The following is a 24,193-nucleotide window of genomic DNA, read 5'->3' on the forward strand; positions in this document are numbered from 1 at the left end:
CCTGATTGCTCTCAGTTCCAGAATGTTTATGTGCAGAAGAGTCTCTTAGGTAGACCATTTGCCCTGGTCCAAAAGGAGCTCCCCAGTCCAAGAGGGATATGCCTGATGTTATAACAACAGTCAGAGGAGCTTGAAAGAAAGGAACTCTCAAAGATATCTTGGAAGGGTATTCCACCAACTGAGCTTGCCAGAACTTGCCCAGGAACAAAGACCTGTCTGTTGAGACTGTGTTTGTTTGGTATGTAAACTGTCCTGAGCCATCCTTGGAAACTTCAGAGATATAATTTGGCATGTTGGGTTACAAAGATATATGCTTCCATATGACCAACAGCTGAAGACAATTTCTTGCCACGGTTTGAGGACTTATCTGAATTCTTGCAGCAAGAGTTTTTTTAGGTTCATGAAGTTGTCCCCAGGAAGGTAAATTTTGCCTGTTATGGCTATCTGTTGAACTGTGGTCAAAAGACACTTTTCAGGAGTGAGTTGGAGGCCTAAGCTGTGGACCTTGTGGTTTGCAATGCCTATAGGACCTCATGATAAGAATGACCTCTGAGTACCCAATCATTGAGATAAGGGAAGATGATTATCCCTAGATGACAAAGATGGGCAGATATGACCGACATAACCTTTGGGAATATCTTTGGGGCAGAGGAGAGGCTGACAGGCAGCACACAGTAGTGGTTGTGATTGACTATGAAACAAAGAAACCTCTTATGAGAGGGATGAATTACAATGTAAAAGTAGGTGTCTTGAAGGTCAAGATTCGCAAACAAAACTTTGGAATCTGGGGAGGGAATTATACCTGCTGGAGTCACCATCCTGAATTTCTGATGTTTCACATAGTTGTTTAGATGGCCTCCAAAACCCATTTGTCAGCTGTTATGCTCCCAAGCAGGTTGAATTTGGGATTGACCACATCCAAAGAGGGGAAGGAAGTTGGGATGGTGGAGCAACAAGGCCCTGTTGAGAGGGTGGTTCAGACTGTGGACCAACCCATCAAAACTGGTGCCTAGACAACATGGATGGCTGGGATGAGACAGCTGTGGTAGAAGCCACATATACATAGGCCAGTGGCTTGGGTGGTCTAGGGAAGGTAAAATAATAAGCTGGGTGAGATCTCTGTGCCATCTGAGACCTGCTAAACTTTCTTTTATTTGCAGGTATATATATCCCGCGGGATCTAAGCGAAGTGCTTCGAGGTATGAAGAGTGTCATCTGTAGACTCCAAAAACCATTTATGGCCATCAAAAGGAAGGTTCTCACCAATAGTCTGCACTTTTGTAAGGAAGCCCAACAGCTGAAGCCAAAACACTCATCTCATCATGATGGTGGTGGAAATGGACCGGACTGTGATATCAGCCGCATTCAAGCAAGTCTGCAAGGATGTTTTTGCTAAAAGTTGATCTTCCTGTATGATGGCTTTGAATTGTTCATGTGCTCTTTTGGTTAATGTTCAATAAAGGTGTTAAATTTGTTATAATTCAGGAAGTCCTATTTGGACATGAGTGCTTGGTGATTCATTATCCTAAATTGTAATGTCACAGAGGAATAGCTCTTGTGAACAGAAAGAACAAGATGCCATTGGTCCTTATTATATGGAGCAGCACTCGTGTTGTGCTGCCTTTCATGTTCATTCACTGCATCTGCAACTAAGGAATTTGGTGTGGATTGTGTAAAAAAAATTCCAAACCCTTGGAAAGAAGATAATACTTTTTGTTGGCATGTAGGTGGTGCCATGGCAGGAGTTTACCAGATCAGTGTGGCTGGCTCAAAGAGAGCCTTATTAATTGGAAAAGCCACTTGCAACGAGGTTAAGGTTTACAAACTATCTAGGAGTTTATGATGGGAGTCCTGAACTTCCTCAAAAGGAATTTGAAGCATGTCCCCAACTCACTTCATCAGGTCCTGGAAATGACAAAAATAATCTGCCATGAAGGTGGAGGGGGCATTATAGCCTCATCGGGGATGAAGAAGAGTTACTTGGATGAGGTTTCACCTCTTCATCAGCCCTTGCCTCCTGCTCCTCAAAGGTCTCTTGTACCAACTCTGTTTGATGAGGAGGGAGCAAAGGCACAGGGAAATGGAATTTCCTATGTGCCCTGTGGTTTGTACTGGGTGCCCTTAGAAACTGTTGGCAGTATAGGACCCATGGGTCCCAGTAAGATTGCTAGAGAGAGTCACAGGGCATAGGAAGAGATAGCTACTATTGGTCATCTGAACTGGTTGAAAGTGGTGGATGTTTATCCTCCCTTCTTTCGGTATGCAGAGGTGAATAAATACTCTTCAAAGACCCTTGAACTGAAAACTGAGTATCCGAGTTAGAGTCCTCATGCACATTCTCTAAAGGAGGTGATAACTGATCTCCATGAATGATCGAAGTTGGAGAACCAGAAGGTCTCAATGACATGTGGGTAGCAGGTGACCCAGATGATCTCTGTATCAAAAGGTGTACGATACCAGTAAGCAGTGGATATTTCAACTCATTAGAAACAGATCTCTTAAGTATCTGAACTCCTACAATACCAAAGAACATAAGAGGTTGGTGTCAGTATGAGGTAGGTATCTATCTTGAGGAATGAGCACACCCAAGTAACATATTCAGATGTTGCAGTCCAGGGCATAAGTACCACAGGTACTGAAGGGTCAAGTAATGCTGATTTCTTGCTAGTGTGGTTGTGACCACTGGAAGCAAGGGAGGTCTTTGGAACCAGTTTTTTTTAGTAGCAGCATGAGCCTTAGAAGCAGCCTCAGACATCTTCACGATACCAGAAGCACTTGGAGCCTCAGCAGTGCTCCTTTTGGGGCTGGCAGTCTTCAGTGACCGAGGCCTCTTTCCCAGAGATTTAGCACTCCTGCTTTTCTTATCAGTTTTCACCAACTTGGAGCACTAGGGTCTTGGTACTATAGGCACAGATGCAGACACCCCCCCGGAGGTTTTTGGTAACAGGGATCCTGAAATGGCTGAGGTAGTCACCAACTTCTCCTTTATGTCCTTCGGTGACCAAGATCCTGAGGCAACTGGGGTAGCAGGAATCTTACCCCTAAAAGCCCTTGGGGACCTGGATCTGTTAGTAGACAGGGTACTAGCAGTCTCACTCCTTGAAGCTCCAGGAGACTGAAATCCAGAGGTAGACAGGGCAGTACATACAGGGGGGTTCTCAAAGCCCTGATCCAAAGCTGGTTTTAAGGCTTGCTCCATCACAAGAAGCCTGAATTTGATCTCCCTCTTCTAATGAGATCTTCTTTGAAACAAAGTACAGATATTACATTTCAAGGGAATGTGAGTATACTCCAAACACTTGACACACCAAGAGTGTCCATCACTAAGCAGGATAGACTCCTGACAAGAAAGACAATGTTTAAAGACTGGGGATCCAGGCATATCCTAGAAATATAAAGAGTCCAAAGTGACCCCACTAAACAGGGAAAACAAAGCAAAGGGAAGCCATCTTCCCTTATATATAAACTATTTACAACTATAACTAACTATGCTAAAGTATTAGTAGAAGGAGACATGCTAGAGACTCAGTCTCAGACTGAAGGTGGTTGAGAAGGAACTGAGGATGGTTTGCCCACACAGCTCTATATCGCCTCAGAGCGGGGCATGAGGATGTGTAGGGAACATGTGTGGGCCGAATGGACACTGCCACCAAAAATCTCTGATCAAAGGTGCAGGGTGCATGAACACCCGAAGGCAGCACCCTTAGGGACATAGCTTTTATCCTGATTATAGACATATTTACAAAACTGCCACAAAAACAATCTTTACAAAATACACCGAGACATTAAAAATGTCAATGTAATAACAATATGCAAAATATTCTCCCTGTATTTTCTACAGCAAAAAGTTGCTACTGTGATGCATTCAGTCCAAGTCAAGAAACTCCCCCTTCCTTCACTGTTACTCCATGTTTTCATGTTGCCTTCCCCCTTTCTGCCATTTGCTGCCAGGAAGGGACCAGATTAACACAGAACAAGCCCAACAGATGCCAGTGACAGGAATAACTATTACAGTCAGTGAGTGAATTATTAAAAAGAGACCATTTTAAAGATGGGAATTCCATGAAACACGTTTAATAACTGGTGATTTCAGAATTTATCTACACACAGTACAGGTGTTCTTATTACCCTCTCAAGGCCATGTCACATGTGACTAATGATGTCAACCTAGCATGTGAAGATAAAATCCGTTTCTTCAATATATTTCTAATATATCCCTTAAAAAGACATATAATACAAAAGTACCTGATACAACCTGGTAAAATGCAGATTTCTCTCTATTGTCATCTCTTTTATAAAATAGTGTCATATTGTGTATCTATACAAAATATAATTACTTGATGACTCTCTTCTCAGGCCCTACACCACAAGTACTCCCAGCTATCTTTGAGACACCACAGACTTCCTCAGGAAACTACAATCCATCGGTGATCTTTCAGAAAACACCATCCTGGCCACTATGGATGTAGAAGCTCTCTACACCAACATTCCACACAAAGATGGACTACAAGCCATCAGGAACAGTATCCCCAGTGATGTCACAGCTCACCTGGTGACAGAACTTTGTGACTTTATCCTCAGACACAATCATTTCAGATTTGGGGACGATTTATACCTTCAAGTCAGCGACACTGCTATGGGACCTGCATGGCCCCACAGTATGCCAACATTTTTATGGCAGATTTAGAACAATGTTTCCTCATCTCTCGTACCCAAGTGCCCCTCCTCTACTTGCGCTACATTGATGAGATCTTCATCATCTGGACCCACGGGAAGGAGGCCCTTGAAGAATTCCACCGGGACTTCAACAATTTCCACCCCACCATCAACCTCAGCCTGGACCAGTCCACACAAGAGATCCATTTCCTGGACACTACCATGCAAATAAGGGATGGACACATAAACACCACCCTATACCGGAAACCTACTGACCGCTATACTTACCTACATGCCTCCAGCTTCCATCCAGGACACACCACATGATCCATTGTCTACAGCCAAGCTCCAAGATACAACCGCATTTGCTCCAATCCCTCAGATAGGGACAGACACCTTCAGGATCTCTTTCAAGCATTCTTAAAACTACAATACCCACCTGGGGAAGTGAAGAAACAGATTGACAGAGCCAGACGGTTACCCAGAAGTCACCTACTACAGGACAGGTACAACAAAGAAAGTAACAGAACGCCACTGGCCATCACCTACAGCCCCCACCTAAAGCCTCTTCAGAACATCATCAAGGAACTACAACCTATCCTGGAAGACAATCCCTTGCTTTCACAAACCTTGGGAGGCAGACCAGTCCTCGCTTACAGACAGCCCCCCAATCTGAGGTAAATACTCACCAGCAACCACACACCAAACAAAAAGAACACCAACCCAGGAACCATCCCCTGCAACAAACCCTGGTGCCAACTCTGTCCACATATCTACTCAAGTGACACCATCACAGGACCTAACCATATCAGCCACACCATAAGAGGCGCGTTCACTTGCACATCCACTAATGTCATATATGCCACCATTTGCCAGCAATGCCTGTCTGCCATGTACATTGGCCAGACTGGACAGTCTCTATGCAAAAGAATAAATGGACACAAAGCAGACATCAATAATTATAACACTCAAAAACCAGTGGGAGAGCATTTTAACCTCCCTGGACACTCAATTTCAGACTTAAAAGTGGCCATTCTTCAACAAAAAAATTTCAAAAACGGCCTTCAACGAGAAACTGAAGAGCAGAAATTCATTTGCAAACTTGACACCATCAAATTAGGCCTGAATAAAGACTGGGACTCGCTGGGTCACAAGAAGTAATCTCCCATCAACTGGTGAGTATGGGCCATCCACCCTGATGGAATTGGCATTGTTAGCACTACAAAAAGTAATTTTTACACTGTTGACATTCATACCTTCTTGTCAACTTTTGGGAATAGGACACATTCACCCTGATTGAATTATTTGGTAAGGCAACTCCCATCTTTTCTTGTGCTGTATATTTATGCCTGCCTACTGTAATTTTCACTCCATACATCTGAATAAGTGAAAGCTTATGCTCTAATAAATGAAAGCTTATGCTCTCATAAATGTGTTAGTCTTTAAGGTGCCACAAGACTCCTTGTTTTTTTTACTTAGAACCCTAATTTCTTTAAATACATTCCTGTTGCTAGGTCACAGGAACATGTCCTCAAAGTCCCCATATTTACTATTTTATCAGAAGAACAAGAAGAACACATTACAATACAGTCTTTAATTACATCATCATACAATTTTCCCCTCGCAACCTTGTAAGAAGTGTCTTGTAAGGTGTGGTGCCCTTGGCTCATTCACTGTGTATTTTGCAACTTGTGGGCTTTAGCATTCAAAGTAATACACAGTTCACAAAGATTCATATATTTTAAGGTCCAAAGGGACCACTGTGATCATTTAGTCTGATCTCCTGTATAACACAGACCATTGGACTTCAAGTCCAATAGCTGTGGTTGAGTCAGAACATATCTTTGGAAAAACATCCAATCCTGATTTTAAGATGTCCAGTAATGGAAAACCCTTGTTAAGTTGTTCTGATGGTTAATTACCCTCGCTGTTAAAAAAAAAAGGTGCCTTATTTCTAATCTTAATTTCTCTAGCTTCAACTTCCAGCCTTTATACTGAACTCATACCTTTGTTTGCTAGACTGAAAACCCCACTATGACAAAATTTCTTTTCCCCATGTACTACAGACTGTGACTTAGCCTTCATGTGTATCTAAAGTTGTAGGAAAAAAAATCACATATTATATTGTATTATTTAAATAGTAGTATGGTCTATAATTAAAGACAGTATTGAATTGCCTACACAGAAAGGGCATTGCACAATGTTAATGTTAATGTTGACATTTCCTGATTGCTGAGTGTACAACTATTTAACTTTACAGTTCTTTACATAGTTTTTTAATGGAATTATTAATAATACAATAAATGAAAATGTCCTGCATGTGATCTAAGGAGATTATTGCAAATGAACTATAAAAATGTGGCTACAAGGAGCATTTTCTAATTTAGAAAATTAGAAAAAATCATCATTAGGAAGATTTCACTAATGAGTGCAGTGTGTGCTTTTCCAGCTGAGCACTGGCAGGCACTCAAAGCTTAATTAACATTATTGGTTGCTACCTTAAGTGCCAGACCATATGTTTACCTGTTTGTTTATACAGTACTTCTGACTGAATACAGAGGTTTACAGACATGCATATCTCCAGCACTGAACTCACATACATACACCCATAAATACCTGAACTGGGCCCACGTCTGTGTTGCAAGGGATGCCAAGCATGGATGCCTTCTGGCAAAGCAACTGTGCTATTCAAGAAATACTCAATTACAGCCCGATCCTGCAAGATGCTAACTGCCTTTTGCAGGCAGCTGGGCCCCTTGAGAGCAACAGAGCCATGGAGACAATGCTCAGCAACTTTCAGGATCAGGGCCATAGAGAGGAAGCCATTCTAACTGTCGGAATCACAATGAGCGTCTTCTAAAAATGTAGATTTCAGGACTACTAAAGTATGGACCTACGTCAGAGTGCCCAGTTATGTGTTTAGGTGCCCAAATTGGTGCTTAGGTGCTAAAGTAGGCTTTTGGGAACGTAAGTGATAATGAGTGCCTAAATCTTGACCTTAATGATAATACTGTGCAGATCTACAGCACCTTTCCTGAGTATTTCAAAGCACTTTACAAATATTCATGAATTAAGCCCAACATCCCTGGGAGGTAGATGAGTAATAGTCCCATTTTAGAGATGGAAAATGAAGCAGAGAGAGGTCACACAGCAAGACAGCAGCAATGCGGGGAATAGGACTGAGAACTGACTCCCAGTTCTGTACTTTAACCAGTAGTCAACACCTTTCCCTTCCAAATGCAGAACTGGACAGAATTCCATAAATGCAAGCTTGAAAATTTGGCTCTGGGCGTGTAAATTGTGCTCTGAGTTGCAAAGTAAAGCTATTTCGCTCACAATGGGATGCCAAGAGTTTGAAGGGAAGAAGTAAATAGAGTAAAAAGAAGATAAATTTTAGAGCTCTCTTCTCCCTCTAGAGATTTTTAAATTGCCACTGGGTATTGATAGAGTTCCACATCTTTCATTTATGGTGCAAATGGCCATCTGCTTCAACAGATTGTTTAAAAGAAACAGAGCTGTGGGCAATCTGTCTCAGAGCTTCAAGGTGAGCAACTAACTTCATTTCATAATCAATTCAACCAAGCAGGATATGCCTAATTTCCAGGCTGACAACAGCAGACTGCAGAATGCCTACTCTTTGTTAGGCTGATTTAAAGGTGGAAGAGGGACAGAGAAATGTCCCACTAAATATAACAACATATTCTGCTTTACCTGAGTGCCACCTACAGGGCCAGATGTGAACTGAAGATAAGATTACCTGTCAAAGATCCTTTGTGGCTGAATCATGCTGTACATAAGATGGGTCATGTGATCTTTAGCAGCAACTACTTCTGGAGGAGGATCATACTTGTTCACAGCAGCAACCTGTTTCCAGAGTTAGAGGCATAGGAAGGGAAAAGTGATGTCATTCTTCTTACCTGCAATACCCTGAATAAAGTAGTCTGAATAATGATGGCTTCATATTTACAAGGGGCAATCGTTATATCTGGCTTGTCTATGATTGCTTGACTATATAAAGCTTTTTGGGAAATTTAAACTCAGCTCAAGAAACAGGTGGAAAGCACCCAAAACTAACTCACCATTTCTCTTAATTTATTCTATCTTTTCTTGGCTGGAGGGATAAGGCTAAGGGAAGGGGGTCAGCTCATAAAGTACACCCTCATTTTGTCTATATTTTCATTATTCATTACTTTTTCTGTTCTTAGTGCTGGTGAAAAGAAAAGTGAAATCAGGGGTACCATCAGTGCAAGCTTCCTCCACAATGGTCCTGAAAAGGTATTTCAGCTTTGATCTAGGAGGGAGAGGGGATGTCAGTCTCCAAGTCCATTCTATTCTTGGTCCATTCTGCTGAAACTTCTAATCCTGTTACTGATCAGTGGATTTTTTTTATGTAGACAGCAGCCCATAAGAAAATAGATTAAGAGCCACCAACTCATTTCATACAGGCCACCAAACCACAGCGATCAGATGGTAGCCCTTTTGGCTACTCCATCCCAGGCAGATTTAAATCAGTGATCTGGGCCCTGTCTACACTTGCTGGGGAATCATATTTGAAAAGAGTTCTAATATGGGTGACAAGGCTGGACTGAACAAGCTAAGGACCATTTGTAAAGGAAGTGTTCTGTCCAAGACTCCAACCTAGGCTAGCAAATTGTTAATCCTGATGATTCTAATATGGGTTTGGCCCATGCTTCTGGTGCCCAGGAATCGTGTATTTCTAAATACAGCTCCCCTGTAAGTATAAAAGGAGCCCCAGAAGTGAAACATTCTACACAGTGCCAGGTTACCAACTAGTCCCTCCAGTTATTTCTTGCAGAAGGCTCTTTTAAAATCACATCCTAACTAATAAAAACAGCTAAAAGAATGACTAGTATTTTATAGCTTTCACACAGTTCACTTTGCAGTATGAGATATCTTAAGAAAATAATAGCAGTAACATGGTGATTACATCAAAGCACTTTACAAATATTAACTAACGAATCTAAACAACTAACTAGGGACTGCTCTGACGGTTAGAATCTATTTTTTCATTAAGGAATATAATCTTTACGTAAGAATTGTATATTGGTAAACTAGAGTTGCTTTTGACAATACAACAAATATATTGTCAGATGTCAGGGTCTTAAAAGCAAAACTGAACTGAACTGATACCTATTGGCTAGAGTGTGGGGAATTTTTTTCCCCTCACATAGCGCATTTTTTTATCTCCACATAAATATTTATGAAAACAACTTGCATTTACCACCTTTGCCCAGAAGGAAACAGGATTATTTAGCACCGTTCCAGAATTACACGGTGTGTCCAGCGGTTGCCATATACCTTTTCTTCCACTTTAATCTTCCTGTGATCCAGCTCTGTTAGTCGGAGCAACATGAAAATCACCAAGAGCCAATATTCCGTTTGTTCCTGGTAGAAATAAAAGAAGCATTCAGTTGTTTTCACTTTTACATCTATAAATGTTTAAATTCAGATAGCAAATAATATCCCAAAGGCCATTTTAACATATCATCTTATAATGTATAATGTCTTTCACCACGAAAGAGCTCAATGTGTTGCATAAACTGATCACTTCCTCCACCACTGAAATGCAGCTGCCTCTAGAAAGAAACCAGAGAGCTGTTTACCAGCTTAAGGCAACATTGTATAACAGTTTGGAACAGGAACTGAAGAATAATACCATATCCAACTGAAAATGTACAGAGAACATAGATGGACAGAAAGTAATTACCCATATGGGAATTAGATAATAACTCACGGCTAATACCACTAATCTTGCAAGAAGTGTTATGGGAACTTTTCTTTAAAGTTAGAGTATAAAATATAATCACTATGTATGCTTGTAAATCACTAAAAAAAATAAGTCTGATACATAATAAAAAAGAATAATTAACAATTAAATAGGAAGCTGACATCTTGACAACCTGCTGAAGCATATTAATTCTGAGAAAAGTCAGGCCCTGTTAAACCATTAAAATTCAAAGACAGTCTCAAAGCTGTTTTAAGATAATTGTTGTTTATTTTTCACAAGTAACTGAAAACCCTGTAAATTAACTGGAAAAAATACGCACGCACACACAGAGACGCATTTTAATGGGGTAAAATTCTGCTCTCAGGAGCTTTGTCTATTGTGATATAAAAGGGCTGGGGCATCATTTGCTATGAGGCAAGGGATGCAACTGACCCCCTGACCTTGGTTCCCCAACTTTTCATAGGTCCCTATGCTCCACTTCCCCCCACCCAATTCTGCAACTTTGCAGGACATAATATAATCACAGATAACGTTCTATATGTGTTGCCCCTTCCTCACCCATCCAGAATTTTTCTGAAGTGATGCAGAATGCTGCAAGATCAGGAAGAGGGGGTATATTTCAAACATTGCTTTATGTTCACTCCATTGCATGCAACAACAGACTATTCTCAAGGAAGCCACCATAGAAATCGACAGAGTTATCTTGAAACAGGAGGGAGAAGTTAAGCCCTTAATATTTCTTCCCCAGACATTGGAAAACACTGCAAAGTTCAAAGAGGATCTAAAATCATCAAAGCAGGGTGCTAGGACCTTTAATCTTCAGCACCATCTAGGACAAGTTATAAATCCATGGTGTACAAAGTCAGTACATAAGATTTTACTCCACTTTAAAGATTTCTGTCATTGACAAATGGGCTGTTTTAGCTCATTAAACAGGGAAGATTGTAGGGCCCTTGAATGAGAAACAAATCTATAGAACGCAAGAAAGCAAGCAAAAAAGCAAGCAAGAAAGAAAGATGCCCATTCCATGGACAGACAAGGTGGATGAGGCTTTTGTCGGTGAGAGAGAAGCTTTCGAGCTTACACAAGAAGAGCTCTGTGTAAGCTCAAAAGCCTGTCTCTCTCACCAACAGAGTTTGGTCCAATAAAGAGATATTACCTCAAACACCTTATCTCTCTAATATCCTGGGACTGACAGAGCTACAGTGATTCCAAGGAGAGGCAGTTGTAAAAGGTGGCTGTTCACTCAGGGTTTGATCCAGCTGCCATTGAAATTAATGGGATCCTTTCCATGAACTTCATTGGGAATTGAATCAGGGCCCTAAAGTTTTTACATATTTTTAGAGGGGCATGCCCGGCATCTATTCTGTCCATACATATCTCTAACACTTTGACATAGGATGAACTAATAGTATTCACTGCAAGTACATTTTCGGGCACCTGTTCACCTTTTTCTTACCTGTACTGGGTTTCTTAACAGATTGAGCACTCTGAGGAGAGGCAGGTCTTCAATATATTCCAGCTCACCCAGTTCAGAAATCTAGTTATTCACAGAAAAAATATCAGTAAAAAGCCACATAGCGTAAGATAACTATGGGGAGAAAGCATCTCGGTGCCAAACTAAAATGTGGACACGAAAACCTCACTACACCTACCAAAGGTGTACACATATCCATGGCATGCAGTAACACACTTCTTGTCACACAACTCATGTATCTTCCATAATGCTTAGGTGACTTGCTTAGGCGAGACTGGATGGTTATTTTAAAAGACATAGCTCTCTCCAACCTTTTGCATAGTATCTTGCCAAACCGCAAAGTGCCCAATTTATTTATTTATTTATTTATTTTTTTGGAGACACTGGAAATACTCTAAGAACCACCACCACATTTCATACAGGCCATTAAACAAACTGCTATCAGATAGTAGTACACCTCTACCTTGATATAATGCTGTCCTCACGAGCCAAAAAATCTTACCGTGTTATAGGTGAAACCGCGTTATATCGAACTTGCTTTGATCCACCGGAGTGCACAGCCCCGCCCCCCCGGAGCACTGCTTTACCGCGTTATATCCGAATTCGTGTTATATCGGGTCACGTTATATCGAGGTAGAGGTGTAGTTTTGGCTGAAGTGAACTAGCCAGGCAATGGGGTGCCCTGAAAGACTGCGGCTTGCAGTCAGTTCCTGCGGGTTTAGAGTGACAAGCAGGAAAAAAATCTCCCTTTCTGTAAAGGACTTTTTTTTTTTTCATTTGGTGTCCAAAGCAAAGTCATAGTGAGGGCCCTCACTCTAAAACCTGCATGATTGGCTGCTTTTGAATGCTATGACCAATCACAGGACTTGACAGTTAAAACACGACATGTATACATTAGCTGTGTTGAAAAACAACACAAGATACTGAATGATTCTGAATAGATGCACCAACAGTGGATCTGTGTGTAGAATGACACCTAATCAGGAAGTCACCCCACCCCTATTATCTGCACATGCAAGTGCACACAATTATCCCTTTGCCCATGCAATCATATATGCCTTCACAAGTATGGATTTTTTTGCACATACATTTTTTGCAGATAAGACCATTATGCCCACTTTTGAAAAATTGGATTGTAAATCGTCACTGTGGGAGCCAGGTAATGTAAATCTTTTAAATCATTCTGTACTGTTTCAAAAATGGTATCTTTGTAGGGTTACCAGATGTCCCAATTTTATAGGGACAGTCCTGATTTTTGGGTCTTTTTCTTATATAGGCTCCTATTACTCCCCACCCCCTGTCCCGATTTTTCACATTTTCTGTCTGGTCACCCTATATCTTTGCCTACTTATTTCACTTTATTTTGTATGGGTGCTTTATATTTTAATAGAGTCCTGAACTGATGCCGTGATGGTGTGTGGGTTTGGTCTGTACCACTTCTGAATTGTGAATGATTTTATTAAATTGTATCAAGAATCTACTGTGTCATGAAAAGTTTATAGGCATGTAAATCTACTCTGAGTTAGCAAGGCTGTGTCATGTCTCTTCTAGGCCAGAGACAATGGTGAGTGCACTGAATGATGTTCTATTAAAATACCTTGGGCAAATGGGTTTGCTGTAGCTGGGAGAAGACACTTCCCCCGTTTGTCTGAAGATGCGGGAGGTTGAGAGCAGTGAGAAAATACCAAAAGGCAGAACAAAAGAATTGACAAGGGACAAAGATTACAAAAGCAGGCCAGCCCAGTTTAAAATTGGACAAGTGGCCTGCTGGTCTGTACTCACCTGTGCTTTACATGATTAAATATAAAATGAATAAAGGTGATAGACTGAATAAGTGTGTGTGTGTTGATTGCTTCACAACTACTGCATGCCCCTGAGAGGGCTAAACTGTAACCCAGAAGCATCACACCTTTTGGGTACAGTTCTGGAAGGGGTCTCTGTTTAAACACTGGAGAGTCCGAAGGGTCGGCGCTGTGCCCAGAAGGGCTAGGAGGGTAGACAGCAGATTTCAGCATTCAGAGGGGGGTGCCAGATAGAAGGTCTGCACCCTGAAAATGAGCCTCGGAAGCCAGAGATTGGGGTGAAGGCTTGACTCTGTTTGGGGTTGAGGAGTTTAACACACCCCAAGGGATCCAGAACTCAGAGGCTTGGATTCTCCTCCCAGTAGGCCTAGTGGGTGGCCAGAGGGTTGCACACTAGGATCTCTAACAGACGCATTTAGTTTTTCTCTTAATATAGGATTCAGAGAACACAGACCAGCTGTTTCAGACATTTTAAGCTTTCATTCAGTTCAAGCTTTTCTGAAATTGAATTTTGGGGAACAAGGACTCTCAAAATTAACCAATTAAAAACAAGTTGCATGACACAGCTTTGAGCACCAGGCTTTACTGTTGAAATTGTGCTGGATAGTGTTTACTCGGTGTTCAGCCAACTGTCAGACAACTCCTGATAATAGGACCTCCTGCCCCACCTGACCTCTTCTTAGTTTCTGCGACCCCTTAATGATTCCTTCTTGAGATGCTAAAAGCTTTTTGATCTTCCTGAAGAAAAATAAGTATGTGAGTCAGTTCACCTGGAAAAGCATCATCTCTGGAGCAAGCAAAGCTGCTTGTGCTACAGGCACACTTACTCCAGTAACCATGTTGCTGCAGTAACAATGTCACTATGTTTTGATTGTGGCTACATTAAAAAATCCTCCTATTTTATATAATACAGGGGTCGGCAACCTTTCAGAAGTGGTGTGCCGAATCTTCATTTATTCACAGTAATTTAAGGTTTCATGCACCAGTAATACATTTAACCGTTTTAGAAGGACTCTTTCTATAAGTCTATAATATATAACTAAACTATTGTTGTATGGAAAGTAAACAAGGCTTTTAAAATGTTTAAGACACTTCATTTAAAATTAAATTAAAATGCAGAGCCCCCCGGACTGGTGGCCAGGACCTGGGCAGTGTGAGTGCCACTGAAAATCAGCTCACGTGCTGCCTTCGGCACCCGTGCCATAGGTTGCCTACCCCTGATATAATAGGATTCTGATTTCTCTTTTTATGCAGGAATATTGAGCATCTGCTAAAAGTGAATCCAAAGAAGTGAGCTGCAGCTCACGAAAGCTCATGCTAAAATAAATTTGTTAGTCTTTAAGGTGCCACAAGTACTCCTGTTCTTTTTGCGGATACAGACTAACACGGCTGCTAGTCTGAAACCTGCTAAAAGATTGTAATTGGTGCACCTTTTGCATTATATTTTCCAGCCGCGGGAGCCCCGAGCCCTTTAAATCCCAGCTGGAGCTGCAGTGGGGATTTAAAGGGCCCAGAGCTCTGCGGCGGCCGGAGCCCCAGGCCCTTTAATTTGCCCATGAGCCCCGGGGGCTCCCAGCCACCTCTGCAGCTGGGAGCCCCAGGTTGATTTAAAGGCCACGCCTTTTCTGGATGAGGCCACTCCCCCTTCAAGACTCTGGCAGTACTGGTAAGTCCTGTAAATTACTTTCACCCCTGCTCTAGAGAAGGAGATATTGGAAAGGTGGCAATCCATTGCTCAGTTTCAGTAACATTTCATTAAAAGAGGACATAAACCAAATGTTGATGAGGCAGAATTAATAGCTTCTGCCTGCTTTAGAGAACAAAGAAAATTACATGAGGCAACGGAGGCGGCATTATTAATGCTAATGATGACCATACTATAGTTAGCATCCTGCCTTGTGTGATTTTAAACACTGACGTGTCTTTAAATGTTGACCTTAATATGATGCTATAAAGAGAATTCACAATGGTGATGTTAACTCTTGCAGGTGTATCCTGAAAATTGGGAGAATAATCTGAATATTTCAATTTAGAGTTTGTATTGTTGCTTTTTATTTGCCTACATTTTTAAATACATAATTTCAGGTGGGTTAAGATCATAACCACAAAGTCTGGGCTTTGATAGAAGAATGACTTATCCATTGAGGTAGGCAGTGTTGTAGCTGTGTTGGTCACAGGATATTAGAGAGACAAAGTGGGTTAGGCAGTATTATTTATTGAATTGACCATCAGAAGATGGTCCAATAAAATATATTACTTCATCCACTGAGGGTCTTTTCCTGGTATCTCAGTGATCTGCTGGGTTAATGGATTAACCGTTGCCTATAGGGCTCAAGGTTCAAATCCTTGTTAAGATTACAGATATAAAAGAGCTGAATGGTCTGACCCTAGTCTCCAGTGAACATTTATCTGTATAACAAAAGCCATTTTACAGTATGCATGACTGGTATTCTCTGACAGAGGCCCAGGAGAAGCTCACATATTTTAAGGTCAGAAGGGATCATCATGATCATCCAGTCTGACCTCCTGCATGCTGCAGGATTGAGGGACATTGGCAAGATCTGTTGGGGCTGGGTGCTGGAGTAGCTAAGGTATAAGCTGAGGTTCTCTGGCACAGCTGGATGGAAGAAGGCAGCACAGCCATTCAGAGGCTGCGACTTTGTGATTTCCTTTGGGGTGTTGGACTGCCACTCCACCCCAGGCCCCGTCCCCACTCCACCACTTCCCCCAAGCCTAACCCCCACCCTGCCTCGTCCCCTCCCCAATCCTCCTCCACAGTGCCTCCTGCACACCGCTGAACAGCTGATCATGGTGGGCAGGAGGCGCTAGGTGGGGGGGCGGAGCTGATCTGGGTTGACAGTGGGTGCTGAGCTGCCATTATTTTTTTTCTGTGAGTGCTCCAGTCCCATAGTGCCCACAGAGTCAGCGCCTATGCAGCCATTCCCTGCAATGTGGTATCCCTGTGGTGTCCACTCTAGGGAATGCTGTCTATCCTTCACAATCATGAGAACTAAATGCTCCCTAAGAGCTACCCACATAAATAGAAATTAGTCCAAGCAATTAAACAAGAGCAGGGAGTAAGGTGCTACTCAACATAAGTAAGGGTGGCAGAATGGGGTATAAAGTGAAAGCCATTTCTTTCTTGTAGTGTTATGGGATTTTTTACTTGAACCTTCAAAGAGCTAAATTTCAGAAAGAGACGGTAAAGCTAAAAGCAATTCAGATTGATATGCAGGATGTTACCTGATTATTTTCTAGGTTGATCACTTCTAGTAGATCATGCTCCTCCAAACCTTCTAAGCTACTGATTTTATTACTGGACAAGTCCAAGTTCTGGAGGACTTTCAGGTCCTCCAAACCGGTTATCTTCTCAATCTGGTTAGAGCACTGAAAATCAATCCAAAGTATATAATAAGTCCTCACAAGCTTTCATAGGTGAAAAAAATGTTTCTGATGAGGAACAGCATCCTAGTGTCTAAATGGGTAATTTCTGTGTTCACTTTAAAAACCTTTTTGAGTCTTAGTAGAACAGGACAGGCCATTTCTCTTCTCCTGGGTCTTGTAAACATTAGCATTGCATGAAAATAACATTGCCCCTCATATTAACCCCATCCTCATCTTGAGATGCCAGTTTATAATTTCTCATTCTGCTCAAGAAGTAACAAATGGGGAAACCTCCTGACTCTTTTATCTTCAGTGCACTACCTTAAGTAGCAGGTTGGTGCTGCGTGTCAGTAAAATAAACAGGGCCCTGATTTTCTCTGCAATTTCATAGCCATGGAAGTGGCTACAGAATCCCTTCACCACTGTAGAATTGTGCCCAGAAGCCAAGATTTTCATCTATTAAAAATTTTATGTTTGTTACCTATATGGCTGCAAAAAGATCAAAATGTAAACTGTACATAAATCAAACCACTGTTATTTTCCTGAGTCTGCAGGCAGCCCGAAACAATAGCTCTCTGATGTGTCAACTTATCTTATTCACCTCAGTGGGTGTTACCCTAAGGAAACCTCTAGTTTGGGTAGTAGCTCACTCCATGAAGACCACCACTGAAATTACTGTAAGGAAGCATATCAGAATCTGGTAGTTGGGATTGCTTGGTGCTTTTGGGGCCCCCTAAAGTAGCTTTTCTCTGTACACCACACAAGGTCTAATTCCTCTTTCTCCAGGAGAGGAAAGAGATGAGGTGGTCACATGTTTCTGAGTAGGTTCCAGGTAGTTTCATTTCTTGAAGCCCCATCAATCATCCAGCCATTCCTGTTACCAACTCCTAGCATGATGTAGTATGCTAGCTTGTGCGTTAATCTTGGGCCCCAATTACTGTAGCTACCGAGATGGGCTCTCCACCTGACACAATCTGTACCCATAATCTTGAAAGCTACGCATCTCATTCCACCAGTGTCACTTGATGCTGAAAGCTATTTGGGAACTTCAAATGCTATTACTAAATATTTAGGAACTAGAGAAATAAATAAATGGATTGCAATCAGGGGCGGCTCTAGACATTTTGCCGCCCCAAGCACAGAGGGTCCGCTGGTCCCGCGGCTTCGACGGACTGCGGGAGGTCTGCTGAAGCCGCGGGACCAGCGGACCCTCCGCAGGCAAGCCGCCGAAGGCACCCTGCCTGCCGCCCTAGCGGCGACAGGCAGAGCGCCCCCAGTGGCTTGCCGCCCCAGGCATGCGCTTGGAGCGCTGGTGCCTGGAGCTGCCCCTGATTGCAATGTTGATCCAGTTGTCTGCCCTTGACATTTTTCCTGACTTTTAAATCTTTGATTGGACTATTAAAAGCAAGGAGACTATCTCTTCCCTTCCTCTTTCTCATGAGACTTCTGTTCAATAAGGTACAGCTAAGAGTTGTAGTTGCAAAGTGCTGTGCAAACAGTGCACACAAAATTCTGTGCACCAAAGGGAGTTGTGTGGGGAATCCTCTTTTGGAAAGTGTAAACTTCCTCAGCATCCAGTTCATGACAGCACTACTCATTATTTTTTGCAACCAAGGGCAGAATATGGGCTCTTTGGTGTATCTAAGCAGTATTTACAATTACTGATACCTCCTTCTTCTGAACTTGACACCTTTCTATTTTCTTTCCTAAAGAGCTCAACAGGGAATGGAAAAGAAAGCTGAATCAAAGGGGACTGCCATGTACAGTCTATTGGCATCTTAACTGAATTTGTGAAAGAAGACGCTACACTGAAATTTCACTATTTACATCATTTTTATGTGACTACCTACTTTGCTGGTTAAAGAAAAAAGAGAAGTCTTTATGTGAGCAGTCACAGTAGCATGGAAATATGAAAATACAGAACGTGGTCATATTAATAATGCTTTGCAGTTTCATAGCAGTTCTCACCTTCAAAACATTTTCAAATACAACTAATTAGGCATAAGTGTTATTAGCCCCTTTTACAGATGGGGAACCAGAAACAGAGAAATTAGGTGACTTGCTCTGTTTCTACTTAAAGAAAAGGATGAATAAGTATTTTTAAAACTGTATAAAGAGAAGAGATCTTTCTGAAAATGTAATTTTCAACAAGTTTATAATTCATTTCAGTTTTTTTAATTTAAGATTTTTCTCAATCTGAATCAATCTTTTCTACTTCCACTGAGTCAATCTTTTCTACTTCCATCAGAGTTCCAGATTCATTGGCACTGAGGGATTTGCAAAGAATGGTATGCCTGAAATACAAGAGTGCTCATTACTCTGTCCACTATTAAAAATGAACACATTTTAGTGCATATTAAAATAAGCTAATTAGTTAAAGAAGTGAAAAAGGAACAATTGCATTTGACTTATGTAAGATTTAACTATTCTTTTCTATACTACAGTGCCATTTTGTACTTTAGCACAGAAAAACAAATTAAAAATGTTATGGACATAAAAATAAAGAACTTGCTTTACATGACACACTTATGTATTTATTCGCTCTTAATGTGTATAAACTTAAGCATGTAGATATGTATTTTCAGATTCAAGTTCTTGAAGATATCAATTACATTATTCATTAAAATTAAAGGAAGAGGTGGAAAAATGTACTTTGGGCTTTTACAATGACTTAAAAGCACACTTTCAGTTCATATTTAAAAATATTCTTACCTATGTCTCTAACACCACTTACAGCTATTACTACTTAGCATTTATGTAGTACTTTTCACTAAAGAATCGCAAAAGGCTTTACAAATAAGGCTAGGTATTATCCCAATTTTACAGAAGGGGAAACAGATACAAAGGCACACTGAGGTAAGTGTGATTTAGTTGGGGATTGGTCCTGTTTTGAGGAGGGAGTTGGACTAGATGACTTCCTGAGGTCCCTTCCAAGCCTGATATTCTATTATTCTGTGATAAGTGACCCACATAGTGTCAGTCAGGAACAGAACCAACATATCCTGAAATAAGGCCCATGACTTATTCATTGGATCATGCTGCCACTCTGACTTCAAGAGCCTCAAAATAAGTTTCCTTCTATAACTGATGTTATTAACTTACTGAATTTTACTCATCTTGGAAAATAAATATAGGCTGATCAGTTTCCCTTTCACAGCTCATATCCTAGCATGGTGCTACTGTAAACCAAAACAACTTGGCAAGGGAATGTCTGTTTAAAAACATCACTGTGTTAATTAATTAATTTAGTCTATACACATTTGATTCTTTCAAAATAAAGTTTTGATTCTTTCCAACACTATATTTAGGGCCCACACACTGTTGATATTTTTAACTTCTAAAAGGGTTACAAAGAGAAAAAATGAGATACGACATTACTAAAACAGTACACAGTAGAAAAGCAAAATTTTAACCAAAGTTTACTTGTGTCCACTATAAATAGACCTATGGAAAGCAGCCTACTTATCATAAATACATTTCTTAAGGAGCTGAACAAGGCCATTTAAAGAAGAGAGCTTTTATTAAAAAAATTAACTCATCACTTACCAGACAGAGTATTTTGACAGGTAAGTTTTTCAAACCACTGATTGTAGTGATCTTGTTGTGTGCCAAGCTAAGATAAGTCAGACTATGGCACTTCTCTAGCCCTTTGATCTCCTCTATATTATTATCTATGCATCAGTGTTGCACTTAAGGAAAATAATCACATACAAAAAAATCATAGCAATATTTAGAACTAAGTTAGCAGGTCGGTCTCTCTCTTTCTCATACACAGATGTTCATTTTACTAATACCATCTTCGTCCTTCAACTGTAACTTACTTGTTTCAACCACCATTTACATCTTGTCTCTCAAGCCCGAGTCCCAGTCCTGCAACTGTGTGCATGTGAGCAGTTCTTTACACCTGTTGGGAGGTCCACTGAAGTCAATGGGCCTCCACACATGTCAAGTCAGTTGCAGGATCCAGGACTCAAGATTATAAATTCTTTGAGGCAGGGACCATACTTTACTATATGTTTGTGCAGCACCTAGCACAATGAGACCCCACAGCATTACTGCTTAGACCATAAAGCATAACAATAAATAAGTATAATATACATTATCCATGATATTATGTGGGTATTCAAATTTTACTTGAATTTGAAGTAAGTTATAACAGCCTCAGTAATGATTCTGTGTCCAAGTGGTGGTGACTGTGTCGTTTTAATTTAAAGTGAAGCAAAGGCAAAACTAAACATATCATATAAGACCAAATTGGAATCAGACACTTTAAAAACAAGAGAATATAAATAAGAAACCCGGCTACAATACTCCAAAGTAGATTAAGCAGGATGCAGAGTGATGCCTTTATGCAATCACAGGGGCAACAATATTTCCTTTTAATGTATATGGGAGAATGATACCACAGTCCGAAAACTGAACAGCGACATTTTTTGTAACACAGCCAACCACATTTCAAACCTTAGATGCCTGTAGACAAATTATCAGATTATTTTTTCCCTGCCAGAACCATAGCAATAATTCTAATCAAATGCAATTAGGAGCTGCATTTATCCTACAAAGGTAATGAAAGAAAATACAATCCTGTTATAAGAACACAAGAACAGCCATACTGGGTCAGACCAGTGGCCCATCTAGCCCAGTATCTTGACTTCCAACAGTGGCTGGTGCCAGATGACTCAGAGGGAATGAACAGAACAGGGCAATTTATCAAGTTATCCATCACCTGTGATCCAGTCTGAGCTTCTGGCAGTCAGAGGTTTAGGGACACCCAGAGCACTGGGTTGCATCCCTGACCATCTTGGCTAATAGCCATTGATGGACGTATCCTCCATGAACTTCTCTAATTCTTTTTTGAACCAAGTTATACTTTTGGCCTTCACAATATTCCCACGCAACGAGTTCCATAGGTCGACTGTGTGTTGTGCTGAACGACCAGGGTTTGGCCTGCTTTTGCCACACACACCCTAACATGCTTTGGCCCAATCTGCACTAACAGTGTCAAACTATAACTGAACTCCAACACCACGTTCTAGCCTGGATTCCTACCTAGTAGGAGCTATCATTTTATAGGGCCTATGCTAGGCTGCTTGACATGTTTTGAAAAGGGCACTCAGACCACAATAGAATGCAGGGCTGGAAGAGACCTCAAGAGGTCATCTAGTCCATCCCCCTGTCCTGAGGCAGGATTAAGTGTACCACACTTGGTAGTTAGACAGGGACTTTATGACAAAATAGGATTGCTCCTCTTCCTATTGAAGTCTATGGCAAAACTTCATTGGGCACATGATTGATATTGGCCATAGTGGACCCAATCAATCATGGATTACCAGTAAGTAAAACACTAGCCTGTTAGGGTCCAAGAGGTTACAAATGTAAAATAAAAGGTGATCACACAAATAAGATGCAGAAAATCAGTCAGCACTAACAACCGATTTTAGAATCTTAATGACCCACTACAACTACGCGGTCAGGTATTACTGTCTTAGTAAACTGTATTCCTTTCTGTTTTAGACAATTTCCTCTACGAAGATTAATTTATAATCCTGTCAGGTATGTTTGTGTGTGCAACTGTCAGGAAAACTTGTAATGACCTTACCATCTGCATCACAGCTCATTGAAATATGGGAAGAGATGCTTAGTTACTGTCGGTTAAGAAATGCATCCCAAACACTTTCACCACTGTAAGATATTTAAGAAATGTTGTTTCATTTGTAGACTATAAGAACAGCTTGTTTTGGCTGCCATGTCTTCTGTGAGTTTTGCTTGACACAAGTTAGGAATGGTGCCATGTTGCATTTTAAACTCTGCATTCATGTTCTGAATTTCAAATGGTCCTGATGCACTCATACGCATAGTTGTTCTTCCTGTATTGCTGACAACAAATCAAATGAATCAAATAAAGATATTGAACTGCTGCATTCAAAGCAAATGAAAAATCCTAATTCCTATTCAGATCAATGATAACAACCCTTGACCTATTTTTATTGGTCACATTATTTTTGCTTTGCAATAGGAAATTTGAATGGCGTCTCAGTGCCCTTCTCCAACAAGAATCGTGTCACCTGTACACCTTATGAAACTTGTCAACAGTGTAACCTGAAAACCCTGCAAATGAGCTAGCCACCCCTGTGAGAAATAAGAACGCTGAAATAACATCCTTCAGTAATAGGGTTACTTGAGTATGGAAGACAAAGAACCAAAATGATACAGCCTGCAATCCTCTCCTCCTGGAACAAAGACTCAGGATGCAATTTACAAGGCAGGAGAAAAGAGGTTCCTAAGCCTTAGTAAGCATTTATAAGCTTACATGGGAATGCAAGAGAACAACATAGAGCACTAGCTTAGACTGTGTCTACATTACAGACCCCTTACTGGCATGGCTATGGTAGTATAGCCCCATAGTGTAAATGCAGTGTACACCAACAGAAGGAGGTTTTCGGTCCATGTAGGAATACCTCCTCTCCGAATCCCATTGGCTAAGCAGACAGAATCACTCTTCTGTCAGAAAGCTGTGTCTATACTGGAGTTTTTGTCACACCTGTGACCAACACAGCAATGCTGATGTAAGTGTGGAGCAAGCCTTAGAAAAGTGTAGGAGAAGGAGAGTCTTCAGGAGGCATAAGGGCAGCTCTGCACAGCAAATGCCTTGGAAAAGCAGACAGTGGAGAAACTTAAGTATCTAACACATCCTTATTAGATCTCCACCAGAATGGGGTTTGCTACCCTGCAACCTGGGGTACTCACAGACTGAAAGGTGTTTTTGAGAACAATTTGCACTGCATGTAGTGTTACCTCACATACGAGCACGATCTTATACACAGACATTCAATAGCCTTAACTTTCCTGGATTCTGCAGGAACCTGAAAATCAATCCATTTTAGCTACTTTTGAGGTTACCCGGCAGAATGTTTTTTCAATTAAAGCAGCTCACCTGTCACCAACTTGATTTTCAATCAAATTAAATTACACAAACGCTGAACCCCCTTTAATGAAAAAGTGGGAACTTCTTGCCCATTAACTCTCCTTTGCTGTGACGCCTACAAAATCCTGACAACCATTAAGCCATTGGTATGCTGAGACTACTTCAAATCATGGTGATTAACACGGTCTGTTTCCTTGTAC

The 24,193-nt window shown here is 41.1% G+C and overlaps 1 protein-coding gene across 3 annotated transcripts in view; it reads right to left on the reverse strand.

Moving 5' to 3' along the window:
- Window positions 1-24,193, reverse strand: part of LRGUK (leucine rich repeats and guanylate kinase domain containing) — an 83,603-nt gene that overhangs the window by 45,643 nt on the left and 13,767 nt on the right. For all 3 annotated transcript variants that reach the window (XM_045004792.1, XM_045004959.1, XM_045004875.1), the window contains exons 6-10: window positions 20,615-20,739; window positions 16,928-17,071; window positions 11,865-11,945; window positions 9,976-10,062; window positions 8,414-8,520 (exon numbers count right to left, since the gene is read on the reverse strand). In XM_045004792.1, the coding sequence (XP_044860727.1) occupies window positions 8,414-8,520; window positions 9,976-10,062; window positions 11,865-11,945; window positions 16,928-17,071; window positions 20,615-20,739 (544 nt within the window). The remainder of the gene's footprint in view (window positions 1-8,413; window positions 8,521-9,975; window positions 10,063-11,864; window positions 11,946-16,927; window positions 17,072-20,614; window positions 20,740-24,193) is intronic.

The sequence above is a fragment of the Mauremys mutica genome, chromosome 1, assembly GCF_020497125.1.
Source record: "Mauremys mutica isolate MM-2020 ecotype Southern chromosome 1, ASM2049712v1, whole genome shotgun sequence".
Taxonomy (NCBI): Eukaryota; Metazoa; Chordata; order Testudines; family Geoemydidae; genus Mauremys; species Mauremys mutica.